The 16,037-nt window shown below is 60.4% G+C and overlaps 1 protein-coding gene and 2 non-coding genes across 3 annotated transcripts; 1 reads left to right on the top strand and 2 right to left on the bottom strand.

The window, feature by feature from the left end:
• Nucleotides 1-174: 174 nt before the first annotated feature.
• LCAT (lecithin-cholesterol acyltransferase) lies at nucleotides 175-7,619 on the bottom strand. The gene is made up of 6 exons (XM_054840260.1): nucleotides 7,379-7,619; nucleotides 4,236-4,392; nucleotides 3,669-3,784; nucleotides 3,255-3,350; nucleotides 2,752-2,976; nucleotides 175-1,318 (listed from the first exon to the last, which is right to left on the bottom strand). The coding sequence occupies exons 1-6, from the start codon at nucleotides 7,524-7,526 to the stop codon at nucleotides 696-698; spliced, it is 1,365 nt and encodes a 454-aa protein (XP_054696235.1). The 5' UTR covers nucleotides 7,527-7,619; the 3' UTR covers nucleotides 175-695.
• A 1,860-nt stretch (nucleotides 7,620-9,479) lies between these two features.
• TRNAK-UUU (transfer RNA lysine (anticodon UUU)) lies at nucleotides 9,480-9,552 on the top strand. Its single transcript has one exon. It is a non-coding gene; the product is annotated as a tRNA-Lys (tRNA).
• Nucleotides 9,553-11,722: 2,170 nt separating this feature from the next.
• Nucleotides 11,723-11,794, bottom strand: TRNAH-GUG (transfer RNA histidin (anticodon GUG)). Its single transcript has one exon. It is a non-coding gene; the product is annotated as a tRNA-His (tRNA).
• Nucleotides 11,795-16,037: the final 4,243 nt, after the last annotated feature.

Genomic DNA, 16,037 nt, shown 5'->3' with positions numbered 1-16,037 from the left:
AGCCCCACTCATGTCACCAAGCCCGGTCGCGTGACCAGCCCCGGCTGCATCGCCGAGCACGCGGCTTTTCCCAAAGCCCCAGCTCCTGGGGTGCTGCTGCGCAGCGAGCTCCTCCGTTTTCGGTTAGGGCCGGCTTTACCGACCCGCTGTGCAAGGACAAGGCAGGCTCAGCGCTCAGAAGCAAAGTGTGTTTATTATTTTGTAAATCTGCTGATCGGTCTTGCCCGGGGAGCCTAGCTCGCTGCCTGCACGCTGGCGGCTGGCAGAGGTGCTCTTGCAAGCCGTACCTGCCGTGCCACCCCCGTGCCACCCTCGTGACCGCCCTGGTCACTCGTTATGTCCCAAGTGAGCGGAGGCTACGGCACCGCGGGCTCCGCAGCCTCTAAAGTGCCTAAACATGGCTTGCTAGCGAGAGGGCTTGTGCGTACGCCGTAATTCGCAAGTGTGATGTTAATGAGCTGGCAGCGCGGTTAATTATCCACCCGCTAGTGGGAAGTGACAAGCCTCTGAAGTATAATTAATCGCCGTTCCCGAAAAAAAAAAACCCCAATCAGCATGGAAGTGGGTGCCAGCCCATCCACCTGAGCTGTTGGTCTTGCTCCTTTTCCTTCCAAACTCAGCTCCGAGTCCTTTGCTCCCCTGCACGGCAGCTCGTGGTGGCTCCCAGCACGGAGGGAAGCTGGCCCTCATTCCTTTCAGTTCTTCTTGGGCTCCTTAAGGACCTTCCGTCCACGTAGGATCTTCCCCTCCTTCCCTGCCTCTGGGCTGGAGCTCACCTGCCCCGGCTCCCCCTGCTCCTCTGGGCTTCCCAGCAGGATTTCGTTGATGGAACTGAGCGTCAGGTTGCTGAAGACCATGTTGAGGTGGTCGACGCCTCGCAGCTCCTGGACGTGCACCTTCTGCTTTTGCTGGTCGCGCCATCGCTTGCACAACTCCAAACTGCGTGTGTTGACGGTGTCGTCCCCGTCACCATAAATCATGTCCACGGGGTCCTCGTAAGGGAAACGCTCGTCATATATGTAAGTCTCCACGGTGGGGTAGCCTGTGCCGTAGAGGCAATACGTGTCCACTCCGGGAGGAGGTAAGCCTTTCAGCAAGTCCTTCATGTCCTCCCACATGTACCAGCCATCCTCCAAGTTGACGTCAGTGAAGAAGCGTCGGTAGTCTCGGTAGGTGTAATTGTACGAGGGCGTGGAGATGAAAACGTGGGTCTCGGGCCAGGCCAGGCTCGTCGGGAACATCCAGGGGCTGGTGGTGGTCATTCGCTGCTCCTCACGCAGCTTGATGTTGGACATGAGCGGGATGCCCTGATTGTCACCTGCAGGACACACAGGGGCTCATCAGAAACAGCACCAAAACGTACCCTCATAGACGGTGCCCCTTGGGCGGCTGTGCTGGGATCAGCCCATCCCTCGGTGACTCACAGCTGTCTCCGGGGCACGGGTCCACCTCAGATCTGCCCCTGCTCACCCCTGTCCTGCCCATGACCGTACGTCCTCTCCTCACCCCTCTGGCTGCAGATATCCAGAACAACCTTCCAAACTCTTCTCTCCAGCATAACATCTCCAGCTGCCAGGAGGGGTTGAGGGTAAACAAACCTGGACGTGTGATGGCCCTGACCAACCCAGCCCCGGACCTTCCCTGCAACCCCAGCACCTCCACACCCTCCTGCAGGGACAGGAGTGAGCTGAGCCCCATGGGGGTGCTGATAACGGGCGGCCAACCCGCATGCATCCCTCAAGCCTCGGCATTTTTGGTGTGTCTGGAGCCCTAAGACCATGCAACGATCTCAGATTACCTTAAAAATGTCTCTGGCCCTTGTGGCAGCAGAGGAAAATACGAGGAGATGACTTAGGGGTGATGCAAGGGGCCAGATGTTAAAATCTTCAAGCACATGATTTTAATTCCACGCGCTTCTGGAGGCTCAGCTTGTGACTTGTAGATATTCTGGGCTGTCAGCATTAGGCAAGTGGCTGTGGCTTTCTGGGCTGAAAAGAGCCTAAAGAGGAACTGGGCGAAGGGAGGGCAGAGCCCGCAGACAGCAAGGCTCAGGGGGATGGGCGGTGAGATGTGGGGAGACCCAAGCAAGCGGTGCAGGAGAGCGTGAGTGTCCCTTGGGTGCCCTCCATGTCCTCTGCTGCAGAAGGGCTGTCTGGTCTGGAGTGAAGGTCCAGCAACCCACATGCGTGGAGGTGGCGCAGATGTCTGGGGCGGCAGTGAGAAGGGGGTGAGCATGCCCCAAATTCCTTCCCTGGCCCCAAGAGTTTTGGCTGAGCCCTTTTCTTGCCCAGGATGGGTGTTTCGGCTTTCAAGGAGCCACCCGTAGCCCTGGAGCTGGCCCTGGGCATGGTGCACGGTGTGCTGCAGGCTGGCTGGTGAGAGCTGGTGTAGGGGAAGGGGGATGGCCAGGCTGCAGGTGGACCCTTCAGACAGCAGTTTTCCATACACACAAACCCACCAGCCCCACTCGTGGAAACCAGGGGAAGCTCCGGGGCACGCCCTGGGCCACTGTCCTGCTGTCAGGGCTGTGGCAGGGACCTCCGTGGAGCTTTCTGCGCCGTGGGATGCAGCGGGATGCAGCGGGATGCAGGGGCATCAGCACCAGAGCGTGAGTGCTGCCTCCACAGACCCCTCGGTCCTCTGTCCCCCACCTCTTCCACCACCATGTCCTTTCTCTGCCCACCACCACCCTTCTATTTCTGCTGGAGGGAAAGAAAGCAAAGAGGCGGCTGCGCACAAGGAGTCACCCACCGGATGCCAGGACACGCAGGGGCTTGACGGACCCTCCCCAGGGGGCACCCAGGGAGATGAACCCCCCAATGTACTGGTCTTTCCAGGCTTGCGTCTGCTGTAGCAAGAAGTAGAGGATGTTCAGGTTGCCCAAGCTGTGCGCGATGAGGAAGACGCGTCGCTGGTACTCATCGTGCATCTCCTCGATCAGTGCCTTCAGGTTCTGGAAATACTCGGGCTGCTCCTCTGTGGACGAGAGGGGCATCAGCTCTTGGCCACCTCATTCATGGCCACAGGGCTCCAGGATGAACCCTAGGAGCCCCGACCTGAGAGCAGTGTGGGCGCAGAGGCCACAAGTGCCACCATGCATTCACATGAGAGCACCACGAATGGCTGAGCGACCACCACCATGGGCAGCCGTCCCTGTCCAGGGGTTCCTCAGCCCCAACTGGCTCACCCAGCCCCTGAGACCCATTCTGCTTCCCTCCCTGCATGGGTGGTCTGGCCACAAACCCCAAACTTACGGGGCCCGACCCTCCAGTCGTAGGGGGCTGCCCGAACCGTCTGGTCCCTCACGTAGCCGTTGTTCACCAGGTTCTGCACCAGGGTGTGCAGGTAACCTACGGGTAGAGACAACAGGTGGGAATTAGGTCTGTGGTCTTCTCCTGTTGACCTTTTTCTACCCTGGTCCTGATGATGGCCACAACGTCCTCTGGTAAGCCCTGTAGCTTGGTGGCTCCAGCCAGAGGTAACGGTTCCACACGTCCCGTGTGCGCTGGGTGCAAGGTGGTCCCTGCCAGCACTCGAAGGTCCCACATCCCTCACTCCCAGGTGGCCTGGGCTCTCCACAGAACCAGTCTCCCCCGGAGACACGGAGACCCCTCTCCACTTGCAGGGAGCACGTGGGAGCCCCGGATGCCCCGTGCCTCTCCTCGCACCTGCCAGCTTGCTCTGATCCAGGTATTCCACGGAATAGGTCTTGCCGAATCCAGGCACGCGGATGTGCACCCCTGGGGCATTGGACATTTTCCGAGCGGTTCGGTTGTACACCACCCTGCGGGGACAGGACGGAAAGTAGCAGAAGAACCCGGATCCCCAAGGGCTGGGATAGAGCTCACTGGGTGGCAGCTGGGACCCGGGCGGCTGTTTCCGAGTCTCGCGTGGGTGGGGAGGTGGGCTGGTGCCAAGCCAGCGCCCATGCCAATGGCCTGGCATCTCGGGGCAGGAGGCTCCGATGGAGCAGGCTGCGGTGGTCCCCTCGCCCTGCGGCCCCGGGCAGGGTGGCAGCATCTCCAGTGGGTGCTGAGGACGGTCTGGCTGGCACATGGCAGCGACATGGAAAAGGGACGGCCGCTCGGAGCAGGAGCCAGCCAGCTCTGTTCCCAAACAGTCCCGTGATGCTCCTGTGGTTTTCCATGTTGTGGCCAGCGGGGGGGAGGAAAGGGGAGGGAGATCCCTGGTAGGTCATTTCCCTGGGGAGCTCCCGGGGCGGGGGTGAGCGGTACCTGGTGTTATCGATCCAGCAGTCAACTCCCACTGGCAGGAAGGTGTTGAGGTTGAGCCAGATGGTGAAATAGTCCTCTGTTTTGCGGTAGCACATCCAGTTCACCACGTCTGGCTTGTCCAGCTTTGCTTCCAGCTGGTTCCCGAGACACCCGGGCACTGGCGGCACCGCAGAGGGAGAGCAGAGCCAGCTACAGACCCCGTCCCCCTGGCGCAGTGCCTCCCCCGGCCCCCCCCAGGCAGGGGTCCCCTGGGGCTGCCCAGCCAGGGACACCCGGGGACCTGCTGGAGCAGCATCCCTGGAGAACAGCCTGCTCCAACGCAGGAGCGAGATGCAGCCACGGGGTGAACATGAAGTGATGCTAAAAACGCATCCTCAGGGACCCCCCCAAGCTGCCTTTCCCACGGGGTGACCCCCAGAGCTGCCACCCCCAGCCCAAACCCGCCAATCCCCACCAGCACAAAGCATCCTGGATTATCCCCCCTGCCTGGCTGGGTTTCCATCCTCCTCTCCTCGCTGCAGCCCGGGCGCAGGAGTCGGTGCTGCTGGGGGCTGCCCAGCCCTACCGCACCCCCGGCAGCCTGCCCTGGGGTGCTGGGACAGCTCGGGGATGCACAGGGTCCCCCGGGGAGGTGAAAGTCATCCCGGTGCTGGCTCCCAAGGCCCACGCGCTGTTTTCCTGAACTTTAAACCCTCCGCGCAGGCTGAACAAGGTCTCTGAAATGGTTTGGCGCCGAGCGGAACCGTACCCTGCAGGAATTCAGTGCAAATAGCGCGTACGGTAAACACAGCGTGGGTTTAAGCAAGTTCACAGTCTGACATGCGTGACCTGGGGTCCCTTGATGGAGGGTGACCATCACCGGGGCGTTTGGTCTGTCTCTGGGAGTTTTGGTGTGGTTCCTGGCAGGGATGGGACACCCATCCCAGCGCCACCCTGACATATGTGCCTGTGCCGATGCCTCGGAGCGCATTCCCAGCCGGCGTGCAGGAGCCAAGAGCTCCCGGTGCCCGCGCCGACCCCGAGGGCGAGGACAAGAGGTGAAGGGATGGCAGGGGACAGCGGCTGCGAGCCTGGTGGGATGGGAGCGCTGGGTCACGAACCCCAGAGCCCCAGCGGGTCTGAGGACAGACCCGAAACACATGGCTGGGGACAGCGTGGACCTTCAACGCGCTGCAGGCACTGTCTGTTACATGGCTCACGACGTGTCCCACCAAAGGCGCTTCCCCTGAGGACACCAGGAGCTGCTTTGTGCCCTAAAGTCCCTATAGATACCTGCCCTGTGCAGCTCGGGGACCCGGACCCGGGCTCTGGTGTGGCTGCGGGACCCCACAAGCGCTGTGGGGTGGGAGCCACGCTGCCTGGCGTGGGGGCTGAAGGATGCAGGCGAGGAGCTTCTTTGACCTGAGGAGGATGTGCCCCGGTTCCCCTGGTCCCTACCAGCCTTAGGTGTCCCTGCACCCTGGGGTCCATGGGCGTGGGTGTTTGGGGGAGCCACAGCACCGTCCTCGTCTCAGGGTGCGAAGGGCAGCCTGGCCTGGAGATGCTCTACCCCCATCCCACCCGCCACGGCCCCAGCTCCCACAGCACAGCAGGGGCACGGCTGCAGCCTCCGAAAGCCTCGTCCTATGTGAGAGGTGAAGGAGATGGAGCGGTTGCCTCCCTCAACCTGCTTCACAGCTCCCTCACCTCTGTGGCATCTCTCCAGGGATACAGGGAGGGTCTAATCCTGCCTTCAGAGCACCTGGCTGTGGATCAGACCATCCAGTGCACCCTGGCGTAGGAGAGCCCAGGCAGGGAGCGGGCAGGGAGGACCTCCCTGGGCAGCGAGAAGAGCAGGACCACGAGCTGCTCTGATGGCTCCTGGGGGTGCCAGGGTGGCTGAGAGCGCTGCCGGTGCCTGGCCGGACCCCGCGGCACAGCCAGCGCCCCCGCTCCCGGCACACAGCCCTGAGCTCTGCCTCCCCTTCCAGAGGACATTAGGTAATTATTAAGGGAGCCCCTGTGGGGGCAGAGGGGTTATCGGCGGTCCCAAGGGCACCGGGGGTTTCTGGGACACCCGGCCCAGGGGGATGGGCTACGCACGGATGCCGAGCGGCACATGGGGCTGCCGGACCCGGCTGGGCACAGCACAGGGGCTGAGGCTGGCACCGGGGGCACGGGGAGATGCTCCGACCATCACAGAAGAGGCACCTCGTGACGGCCACCCGGGTCTCCTGGCCACCAGCATGGCCAGGCAGGACCAGCCCCAGGACACTGAGGCTCCAGACACCGTCCCCGGCTCTCTGATGCCTCTGGGAAGGGAGTTTGCGGGGTCAGCCCTCAGCGTTGCGGCAGGGACGTTCTGCTTTTTCTCTTCTCTTTTAAAAGGGGAAACTCGGCCTGATTCAAGGGAAAGGAGAAAAAACCCAACTCTGCTCAGCAGAGGTTTCACGGCAAAACCCTAGCTCGAGTCCCCAGTGATGGCACGGGGGCGAAGGCAGGCAGCGCCGTGCAGGATGGAGGTACCAGCATCACCCTGAGGTGACGCCCCAACCTCTCCCTTCCCCTCCCTCGGCACCTCTGCCAAGGGCTCGCTCCTCTCTATGCCACCCCCGGGCAGGGTGGACGTTGGGTGGGATGCGAGATGGATGCCCTTCTGCAGCAGCAGAGGAGGACCTCACCATCGCCAGGGAGCGGCAGAAGACACGGGATGGGGTGGGCTGTGGGCAAGCAAGGGGTGGTGGCCGCTGGCCCACTGCACCGGCAGCAGCAGCCGTGGGAAGCGGCAGACGAGGACGTGCTGCAGCCCCCGTCCCTCTGCCAGCAGAGCCTCCCCCCGAACCGAGCAAACCCTAAAACACCCTCTGGGCCAGCTGGGAGATTTTGGAGCCCCATTTTCTTTCTGGGGTGCCCAGCCTGCCCCCCACCCCCCCAGCTCCATGGCCAGCCCTACGTCCCCAGCCCGGTCGGTGGGAGGGCACTGGGAGCCATGTGTCACCCCCCTTGGTGGCTCCAGCTCCAGACTGCAAAGGGCCACCACAACCAAGAGACGCCGAGGTGCCGGCAGCACGGCACCCCAACCTCACCGCCGGCTCCAGGGGGCTGGGTGGCACCCGGGGTGCCCAGCCGTACCCCGCGTGGTGCCCGTGCTGGCGTGACCTTACCGAGTACCACGGGCGGCGTGCTGTTGGTCGGGGGAGCTTCTGGGGTGGTGGTGGGTGGAAAGAGGACGTTGAAGAGCCAGAACTGGGTCGTAGGCTGCAGGAGCAGCGACAGCGTCAGCAACGCAACCCCGGCGCCGCTGCTCCCCATGGCAAGCTCAGCCAGGATCCTCCGGACGTCGCCAAGCAAAACAGCCTTTTATATTTTTTACGCAGGTCCAGCCAAGAGGCACCCGGGCTGCAGGGGAGGGGAGAGCTGCAAGGGGCTGGCCGTGATGGGGAGGAGGGACGGGGAGGGACGAAGGACTGGCCTTGCGGACATGCCATGCCCTGCCAAGACAGCCCAGCGGTGCCCAGGGGCTCTCCGTGCCCCAAGGGTGCCAGTGGAGCAGGCACGGAATTTCAGCAGCTTCCCGGTGCTTTGGTGTCCCTCCGCTGTGCGCTGGCGTTGTGGCTGCCACGCACTTTCCCCCCCCCCCCCCCGCACCGTGCTCCTGGGGGAACGCCTCGGGGCTGCCTGGGGCTGCCCGCTCCCTGCCCACACCCTGCCTGCGCTAATGCAGCACCTCTCCGCTCCTCCTGCCCTTGGCAAAGGGGGGCTGGCACTGCCAATGTGACCAGGTGGACCCCAAACCTCTGGGAGACATCAGGGCTGGGACAGGTGAGGACACATCTAGGCAGCCCCTCGGGCCTGTGGCAGCAGCGCGTCCCCCGGTGCCACCCTGGGCACTGTCCCCGCTCTGTGCCCCCCTGCCCAGGCCGCCCCATGCAGCATCCCCCCCGTCAGGTGCTCAGCCCCAGGGGGATGCAGCATCCCCCCTGCATCCCCCCCGGCAGGCACCCAGCCCCCGGACGCTGCCGTGGGCTCCAGGTCCCTGTGGGTGCCCCCGTGGCACCAGCCCCAGCTGGGGGGAGCCCCTGCAGCCCCCATCCCGCATGGGCAGGGCTCCAGGTGGCCCTGCCTGCACCAGGGACTGGGGACCCTCGGGGCCTGGGACGCACCCAGGGGAAGGCAGGGTGACCCAGGCTGGCAGCGCCTGGAGGGGCACGGGATGGAAGGGACTAGGGTGCAAAGGGGTGAAGACGAGGTGAATGGTGGTGAGCCATGATGGTAGAGCAGAACCCAACTGCTCGTGGGCTTGCTCCAGCCTTCCCAGTGTGCTGCGGTGGGGCATGGGCCAGTGCACAGCAGTGCTGAGCAGAGGATGCTCTGGGAGAAGTTCAAGATCATCTGGAGCGTGGCCTTTCGATCCTCTGGGTGCAAATCCTTCCTACTCAGCACCTTCTCCGGAGCTGAGCTCTGGGGCAGAAAGCTGCCGACCCCCACCCTCTTCTCGCTCCGTGGGGAAGGCAGAAAGGCCCACGGCCTGTCCGGGGGGGCTTTGCTTCCAGCTTGGCCAGGACAGGAGTAAAGAGCTTCAGCAGGGTGGGTTGGCTGCAGAAAAGTCAGTGTCTTGTACTGACAGGAAGATGTCTCCTTCTTCCTCCCAGGGAGGGGAGAGCTGCTTTGGCTCTGCGTGGGGCTGGAGGCTGGGCTGGGCTGGCAGGGTGGGTTCCCGGGCGCAGAGGGGTCCCTGCCCGCAGAGCGGGAGGAACGGGCAGCGCACAGGCAGGGGGGCCGCCAGGAGCCCCCCCGAGCCCGCGGCCCCCTCCCAGGGCACGGCGGCTTTGCAAACCGGCAGCGCAGCCGCCTCCCTCGCGTCTCCGGCCCGGCCGTTCCGTTCCCAGCGCCGGGCTCTCGGCAAAAGCGTCGCCGCGACCCGGATCCGAGCCGGGGGCCCTGCGGCCACAGCGCCGAGCGGTGCCCGCTGCGCCATCGCGGCCGCGGGGAGGGAAGAGGAGGGGGGAGCCCCGAGCTGCCGCTCCTCTGCTCCGGGACGGGGGGACGGGGGGACACGGGGACACACGGACACCCCCCACACACACCCACCCCAAACACACATCCCCCCGTGGCGGGAGGCCGGGCCGGGGCCGGTACCTGGGTGCAGAGCCCGGCAGGTGCAGGCAGGGGTGGCGGGGGCCGAGGCGAGTCCCCGCGTTGTCCCTCCGGTGCCGCGGGGTCCCCGCCGGCCGTGTGGAGTGTCCCCCAAGCCCCTGGGCAGGAGCCTGGATAGCTCAGCTGGGAGAGCATCAGACTTTTAATCTGAGGGTCCAGGGTTCAAGCCCCTGTTCAGGCGAAGGCTTTATCCTTTAGGAGCCGGGGTGCAGGAGCGGGTTTCCTCCCCTGGTCCTTTCTCCCTCCGGGGGTGTTCAGGTGCCCCAACCGACGATCCTCAAGCAGCTTCCTCAAAGGTTGGTTTCCTGGCACCTGCTTTTTCATCCGTGCTGACCCCCACAAAGCTGCGGAAGCTGGAGCACCTCTCCTCGGAGGGAAGCCAGGCTCTCCTCAGTGATGCTCAGCGCCAGGACCAGAGGCAACGGGCACAAACTGAACACAGGAGGCTCCATCTGAACATCAAGAGACACTTTTTTACTGTGAGGTTGACCAAGCCCTGGCACAGGTTGCCCAGGGAGGTTGTAGAGTCTCCATCCCTGGAGGGATTCAAAAGCTGTCTGGACATTGTCCTGGGCAACCAGGTCTGGGTCTCCCTGCTTGAGTAGGGGTTCGGACCAGATGATCTTCAGAGGTCCCTTCCAACCTCAACCATCCTGTGATTCTGCTGCCTGTTGTCCCAAACCCACTCCGACCAAAGCAGAGCCTTGTGTCATTTTAAGGGAAGGTGGTTCACGCGAGAGCAGAGGCTGCAGCGACCCGTGGGGCCGCCACACTTCTTCGGCCAACCCTGAATTGCACTGTGTATGTATATACGCACTTCAGGTTATTTTTGCAAAATAGAAACTCTTTTAACAGAAAATTGAGTAATTTTGGATGAAAAATATCCCCTTTGGGATGTTGACATTTTTCAGCCTGGACATACATCAGTTACTCAAACACAGTACGTAATTCTTCAGCTGAGCTTAATGGCCTTGTACCCCAAACTGACTTTCCGGGAGGAAAAAAAGAGGGATGGGATGGATAAATTATGTATTTCCTTATGTTTCTGCTTCTCAGCGGTGTAAAACTGGGACAGGTATTGCTGCTGCTAAAGGACAACTTCTGTAGATGTTTGTCTTCTTTCTGTATTATCTTTAGAAGGGAAGATGCTTTCTGAGCTTTCTCTGAGTAAAGAAGTACGTGGTTTTTAGTAAAAGAGTAAATGAAGATCGGAGGAGTGTGAAGTTGGGCAAGTAGTGCCCTATCAACTGCAAATCCTAAAGGTAAAGGCCAAGCGAATTTTGCTCTCCATTTCTTGCTATGGATAAGGTCTGAAAGAAAAATAATTTATTTTGTGCAATAAAAAAGCCTCCCTCTGCCATGCCCAAGCACGAGCCCTGCGGACACCTGAGCCAATCCAACCGAGTGCTGGCAGCCCCCTGCTACCTCCAGCTACCCCCACAGCGGTGAATAAATTGAGACCCGCTGCTTGGGGAGTGTCTTCTTCACCAGCTGAGCCCCGAGCGCGACCTGCGTGATACCTTATGCAGTTCGTTTTTATTTCTTTTTTGAAAGCTGCCATCCAGGGTGAGTTCTGCACAGCTGTCAGGAGAGGGCACCAAGACCCAAGCAAACAGGGTGTCTCCGTGGTCTGAAGGTTCCTGAAGAGTAAAGGCAACAGTTTAAAAGGCTTCCTTCAAGCTGAAACACCTCCTGGTGCACCCCAGAGATCTCCACCTGCCTCCTGGTGCCCAGGAGACCTCTGGATCCCAGACCCACAGTGTGTCAGGGTCATCCCTCAGCGCCTGTATGGGTTTTGCCTCTGCCATGAAAGCTTTCCTGGAGGTGCTGCAGCAGAAATTCTGTTCCCCAGGAGCTGGGAGAGCCAGCAGCGGAGTTTCATCAGCTTGATCTTCCTTCTTCTTCTCCAGTGGGCACTGTGGCAGATGCTTCCTAGCCTGGAGGGCAGGAGGGGGGAGCTGAGCCCAGGGACAGCAAGCTGCTGCCTCCCACCTCCTCTCACTCTGCGGGGCGGCCACAGTGTCTTCTGGTCCCCCGTTTGCAGAACTGGGAGGAAGGGCGAGGGAAAGGTGGGAAGCTGGGTGACTTCCTCTAAATTCTCAAGCTTTGCCTGGAAAATGGAGAAGCTGGAGCGCGTTCCCAGGGCACGGGGAAGCTGTCACTGCAGTCCCACCGGAGACACCCTGCGCGGTGACTACAGGTTGGGAGATCTCTGTAGGCGTGAGCGCAGTTGCTGAGAGCGCGTGCTCCCTCCCGGGGCACGGTGTCTTTGCAAACCAACCTCCTTGCAGCCGCCTCCCTCGCATCTCCAGCCCGGCTTTTTCCGTGCACTGGGCTGTTGGCAAAAGTGTTGCTGTGACTCGGATTCGAACCGAGGTTGCTGCGGCCACAACGCAGAGTACTGACCACTATACGATCACAGCAGAAGAAGTCCTGCCACACGCCGGGACCGCGGGGAGGAGAGCGCCCGCACCGTCCCCTTCCCTGGCACGGGGCACCCAGCACGGCCCGGCGAACAAAAACCCCGTGCTATTTTAGTAAGGCGGCTACAAACGGACTTGGATGCTGCTGCTCGGAGCCTCGGCAATCTGGAACGGGGCCCTAAATTGTGCAAAATGCTGGCAATGCTGGGATGGCACCTGGGGACCGAGGTGCAAAGGACAGCGCTGTCGAGGGGATATTGTGCTGGGGGGGGCAATAATAGTTTCAGCTACGTCTAAGTTATACGAGAGGTGCGTATTTAAGTGACTTCATAGCCCTGTAAGTGCGTGACACAACAAGTTTGTGGCAATTCAGTTTAAAATACAACAAATGGCACGAGGATCTCCACGGGGAGCTGAGTGATGCTGTGGGAAGGCCCTGCGCAGGGAGGTCCAGGTAACCCGGGGTGTCCCCAGGGTCCCTCATCCAACATCCCCAGGGCCCCTCTGCCACCTCCCTGCCTGGCCACGGTCCCTGCAGAGAAATCCTTCCCCGGCAGAGAAATCTTTCCCCGGCAGCATCGCTCAGGCACGGGGAAGCCCAGGGCAGGCAGCGTGGCTGGGCTGAGCCTCTTCATTGGGCTCAGCCTTGCAGGGCTCCTCGGTTTGGGGTCTTCATCCTCCAAGCTCGTGTCTCCAGGGTTTGTGCTGACACTGGGGTCTGCCTTTCAGCCCTTGCTTTTCACCCAAACCCACGTTTCCAGCTGCTTCTGTGACACTTTTAATCCTCCCACATCCCATTTTTGCCCTCTGGTAGCCCAGTTGATGGGGTGTGTTGGTCAGTGCTGCCCACACTTTCCTCCTCGAGGCCTTTTGCTCCTGCCTGGTTTGCAGAGGAAACCTCATTTTCTGTCCTTCTAGCCTCTTTATGACAGGGCCTGTGCCACAGAGATGTGAGCGGGTGGCACGAGATGGCCTGGGGTTGAAATTGGCCAAGAGAGATGGATCCAATGCCAGTCTGATCCCCTCTTCCTTCGCCCCCCACCAGAGCTTTCTCCTCCCTTGGGCATGCCGAAGGGGCCTCACCCTGGCGAGGATGGGGAGTTTGCTCTCCCAGAGCCATCCTGCTCCTGCCTTTTTCTCCCCTGCTGATGCTCACAGGCTCCCAAAACACCCCAGGTGCCCAAACAGGGACATCAAAATGGTTCCATGTGCCCTGTGTTGGGACCACCCTGTGTACGTCCCACTCTGCCGAGGTGGAGGGCACGGTTGAGGGTCCTGTGTTCTTCATCCATATATTAAAACACCACCTGTGTATTCATTATTGATGAAAGAATCCTCTCCACGTGCCCCCCAATTTTACACCTCCGAAAGGGTGCTTTGGTGACTCCAGAGCTGCTTCTGCTGTTTCTGGCCCTGACACAGGTTGGGCAGAGAGGGAAGGACTCAGTGGGGGTCAGAGCTCCTCGTTCCACATTCACAGGCAGCCCCCAGCCCCCTGGGTACCATCCCACCGCCTCCTCCTCCCCGTTCCTCCATGCACCACAGTGCGTGCAGTGAGTGATGCCTGGTGTCCCCAAGCCCTGCATGGACCTCAGGGCCCCCATGTGCCCATCGGGTCCCTCACCCCACTCCATCAGCCCCATAGTGAGTCCCAGAGCCCCCATGGGCATCTCTGCTCAGCCTGGAGCCCCCAGTGCCACGCATGCCCCGTGGATATGTACTCAGCACCAAGAGCCCAGCCTAGTCCCGCACACCAGCAAGGAAGAGGGAGCACAGCCACCCAGAAGACAGGTGGAGACAGGATTTAATAGGAATATAGAAGAGACGGAGATGGGGCGGTCTCCCATCCCTGGGAGGGCTCAGGACCACGTTTACAGACTTCCCCATCATATTCACGTGTCCTCTGTTCTGCCAGAAGTCCAGATACCTTTCCCTTGGATCCCGGAGAGTCATCTGCCGCCCAATGCTGCGGCATTAAGGAAGAACAGTTTGGGTTTATTGCATGGGGAGGAGGGCGCAGAAATGGTACGGGCTTAGTTCAGGCTGGATGTTACGGGATCTGCTTCCCTGGCATTTCCATACTTTCTATGATGGGACACGGGACCTCACGTCCAAGGCAACAACAAGGTCCCATGTGTAGGCAGTCAACCTGGCGACGGGTCGGGCAAAGGATGAGACTTTGGACCAAACAGGCATCGACCCACAGGGCAAGGCATCTCAGTGTTTAGTTGGAAAGCACCAGAGGGATCCATCATTCTTTGGCCACCCACAACTTTCTGGTCCCACCTAGAAATTCTACTGGAGTGCCCCACAGCTGGCCCTTGGATGGCAGGTGCCTGCTGCCCTCCCATGAGGGGTGCCAGTGAGAGACCCTCTTCCCCTGAGGAGTCCTGGTTGCGGAGGGAAGGGCACTGCAAGGGATGGGGAGACACCATCCATAGCCGGAGGGATTTACCATAATAACTGATTCTCTTTGTAGTTCCTCTGCCGATTCAGCTCTACTCTCCTGCTCCACTCTCCCTGACGCATGTGGTAAGTCTCCAAGAGTTGCAGGGTGTAGTTTGCTCGCACGGAAAGCTGGCTGCAACAGCAAGGGAAAGGTCTCTCTCACCTTCTGGCTGAGACCCTCCTGCCTCCCCCTGCCTTCAACTTGGAGGCAGCTTGGGGCTGCCTGGCACTGGGGTCTCAGAGGGAAGCAGAAGATGCCATACCCAGCCCCAGAGCTCAGGAGTTGGAGTCTTTTTTGCCTCAGACAGCAGCTGCTGCTCAAGTTTCTCGGGCTGAGGTTGGTGGATATGTTCACTTTGCATAGACACTGTGGACTCTCCAGCTTCTTTTTCACCATGGCTCTGTGCAGGAAGGGAGCAGTCCTCTCCTCTTTCCCAATCGCTGGCAGTGGTGAGTGTGGCCAAATCTCTGTCAATGTTTCATGAGACCACCTAGCCTGCATTGGCACCAGAGGACAAGTTTTAGGAGGCTGCTCTGAACGTTGAGCAGTGGAGATGCCAGTGGCTACAAGGTCTGTGCAGCCCTCCAGCATGATCTGCTCCACCCTCTGAAACCCCCCTGAAATGAACAAGAGTCACTCCAACACAGCCCTCTGGGTCAGGGGGACATCAGTTCCACACTGGCCCCATGTTCTCATGCTGACATCACTCATGATGAGGTAAATGAGGGGAGGGAATTGCTGTTTTTCAGAGCAGGAACCATGAGATGAAATCCTCCAGTGGTGTTCAGCAGGTCAGCACATCACCTAGCCACAAAGATGGCTTGGTTGGAGGAGCTGGAGGCCCTGAGGGCACCAGCAGCCCTCAATGACCTGGTCCAGCATCCCCTAGGACTTCCACCCGCATCCCGTTTCAGCCCCTGCCGGAGCTGATCCAGACTCTGACCTGTGGACTGGTTTCCTGGTGCGATGGAGATGTCCTCTTCTCCTTTCTGAAAACGGGAAGTGTGGTTTGAGGTCTGACACCGAGAGTTTGCTGGTGCTTGCTGTCCTTCACCACCACCAAGGACTTCTCCTGAATTCTTGGCAGAAAGCTGAAAATAACCAAGAGGGTGAGCTAACGTCAGTATGGGATGAGGCTGTTCTCCACCCTGTGCTCATGAGTAGCTCAGTGCCAGCCTCTGCAGCAGACGGCAGTTCTGCTGGAGATGTAGATGTATTTGGCTGCTTGGTCTCACGTCAACAGTGGAGGAAGAAAACATTGAGTTGTAGCACTCACATGAGCTGTAACAGCAACATGTGGTCACCGTCTTGAGGGAACAAAGACAACAACAGTGAGTTTTGCAATAACCGGAGTCTGGAGGGACCATGAGCCTCCTCCTGCCAACTGCACTGTGGTGGTCACACACCAAAAGCTGTGGTTTGGGGGCATCCAGTGCAGGAGAAGGAGGAAGCGCTTGAGGGAGAAAAGCAATGCTGACAATTAGCTGTCTCTGGCACTCCTCCTGTGCCAGCAGCGTGGCAGCTAAGCACCACGCGGCTACTCGCTCGGTCCTCTCCCCCCGGTGGGATGGGGAGGAGAATCGGAAGACAAAGGTAAAACTCATGGATTGGGATAAGGACAGCAAAGGAAGAGGAAAAATAACAGCAATAGTAATAACAGAATATACAAAGCGGGTGATACACAAGGCAATTTGCTCACTGCTCAGAACCCGATGCCCAGCCCGTCCCTGATCCCTCCTCCCTGGCCAGCACCCCCACCCCCTTATATACTGAGCATGACATCATAGGGTATGG

Source organism: Grus americana, chromosome 13 (genome assembly GCF_028858705.1).
Source record: "Grus americana isolate bGruAme1 chromosome 13, bGruAme1.mat, whole genome shotgun sequence".
Lineage (NCBI taxonomy): Eukaryota > Metazoa > Chordata > Aves > Gruiformes > Gruidae > Grus > Grus americana.
The sequence above is the reverse complement of the archived record's forward strand: the minus strand, read 5'-3'. Positions and strand labels throughout refer to the sequence as shown.

What these genes read in the sequence shown, in the direction of transcription:
- LCAT (XM_054840260.1), bottom strand. Translation starts at nt 7,526, where the DNA reads ATGGGGAGCAGCGGCGCCGGGGTTGCGTTGCTGACGCTGTCGCTGCTC. An exon ending in CACGCCGCCCGTGGTACTCG is followed by an intron (nt 4,393 to 7,378) that starts GTAAGGTCACGC and finishes CGGTGCCGCCAG; the next exon opens with TGCCCGGGTGTCTCGGGAAC. An exon ending in TGCTGGATCGATAACACCAG is followed by an intron (nt 3,785 to 4,235) that starts GTACCGCTCACC and finishes CTGTCCCCGCAG; the next exon opens with GGTGGTGTACAACCGAACCG.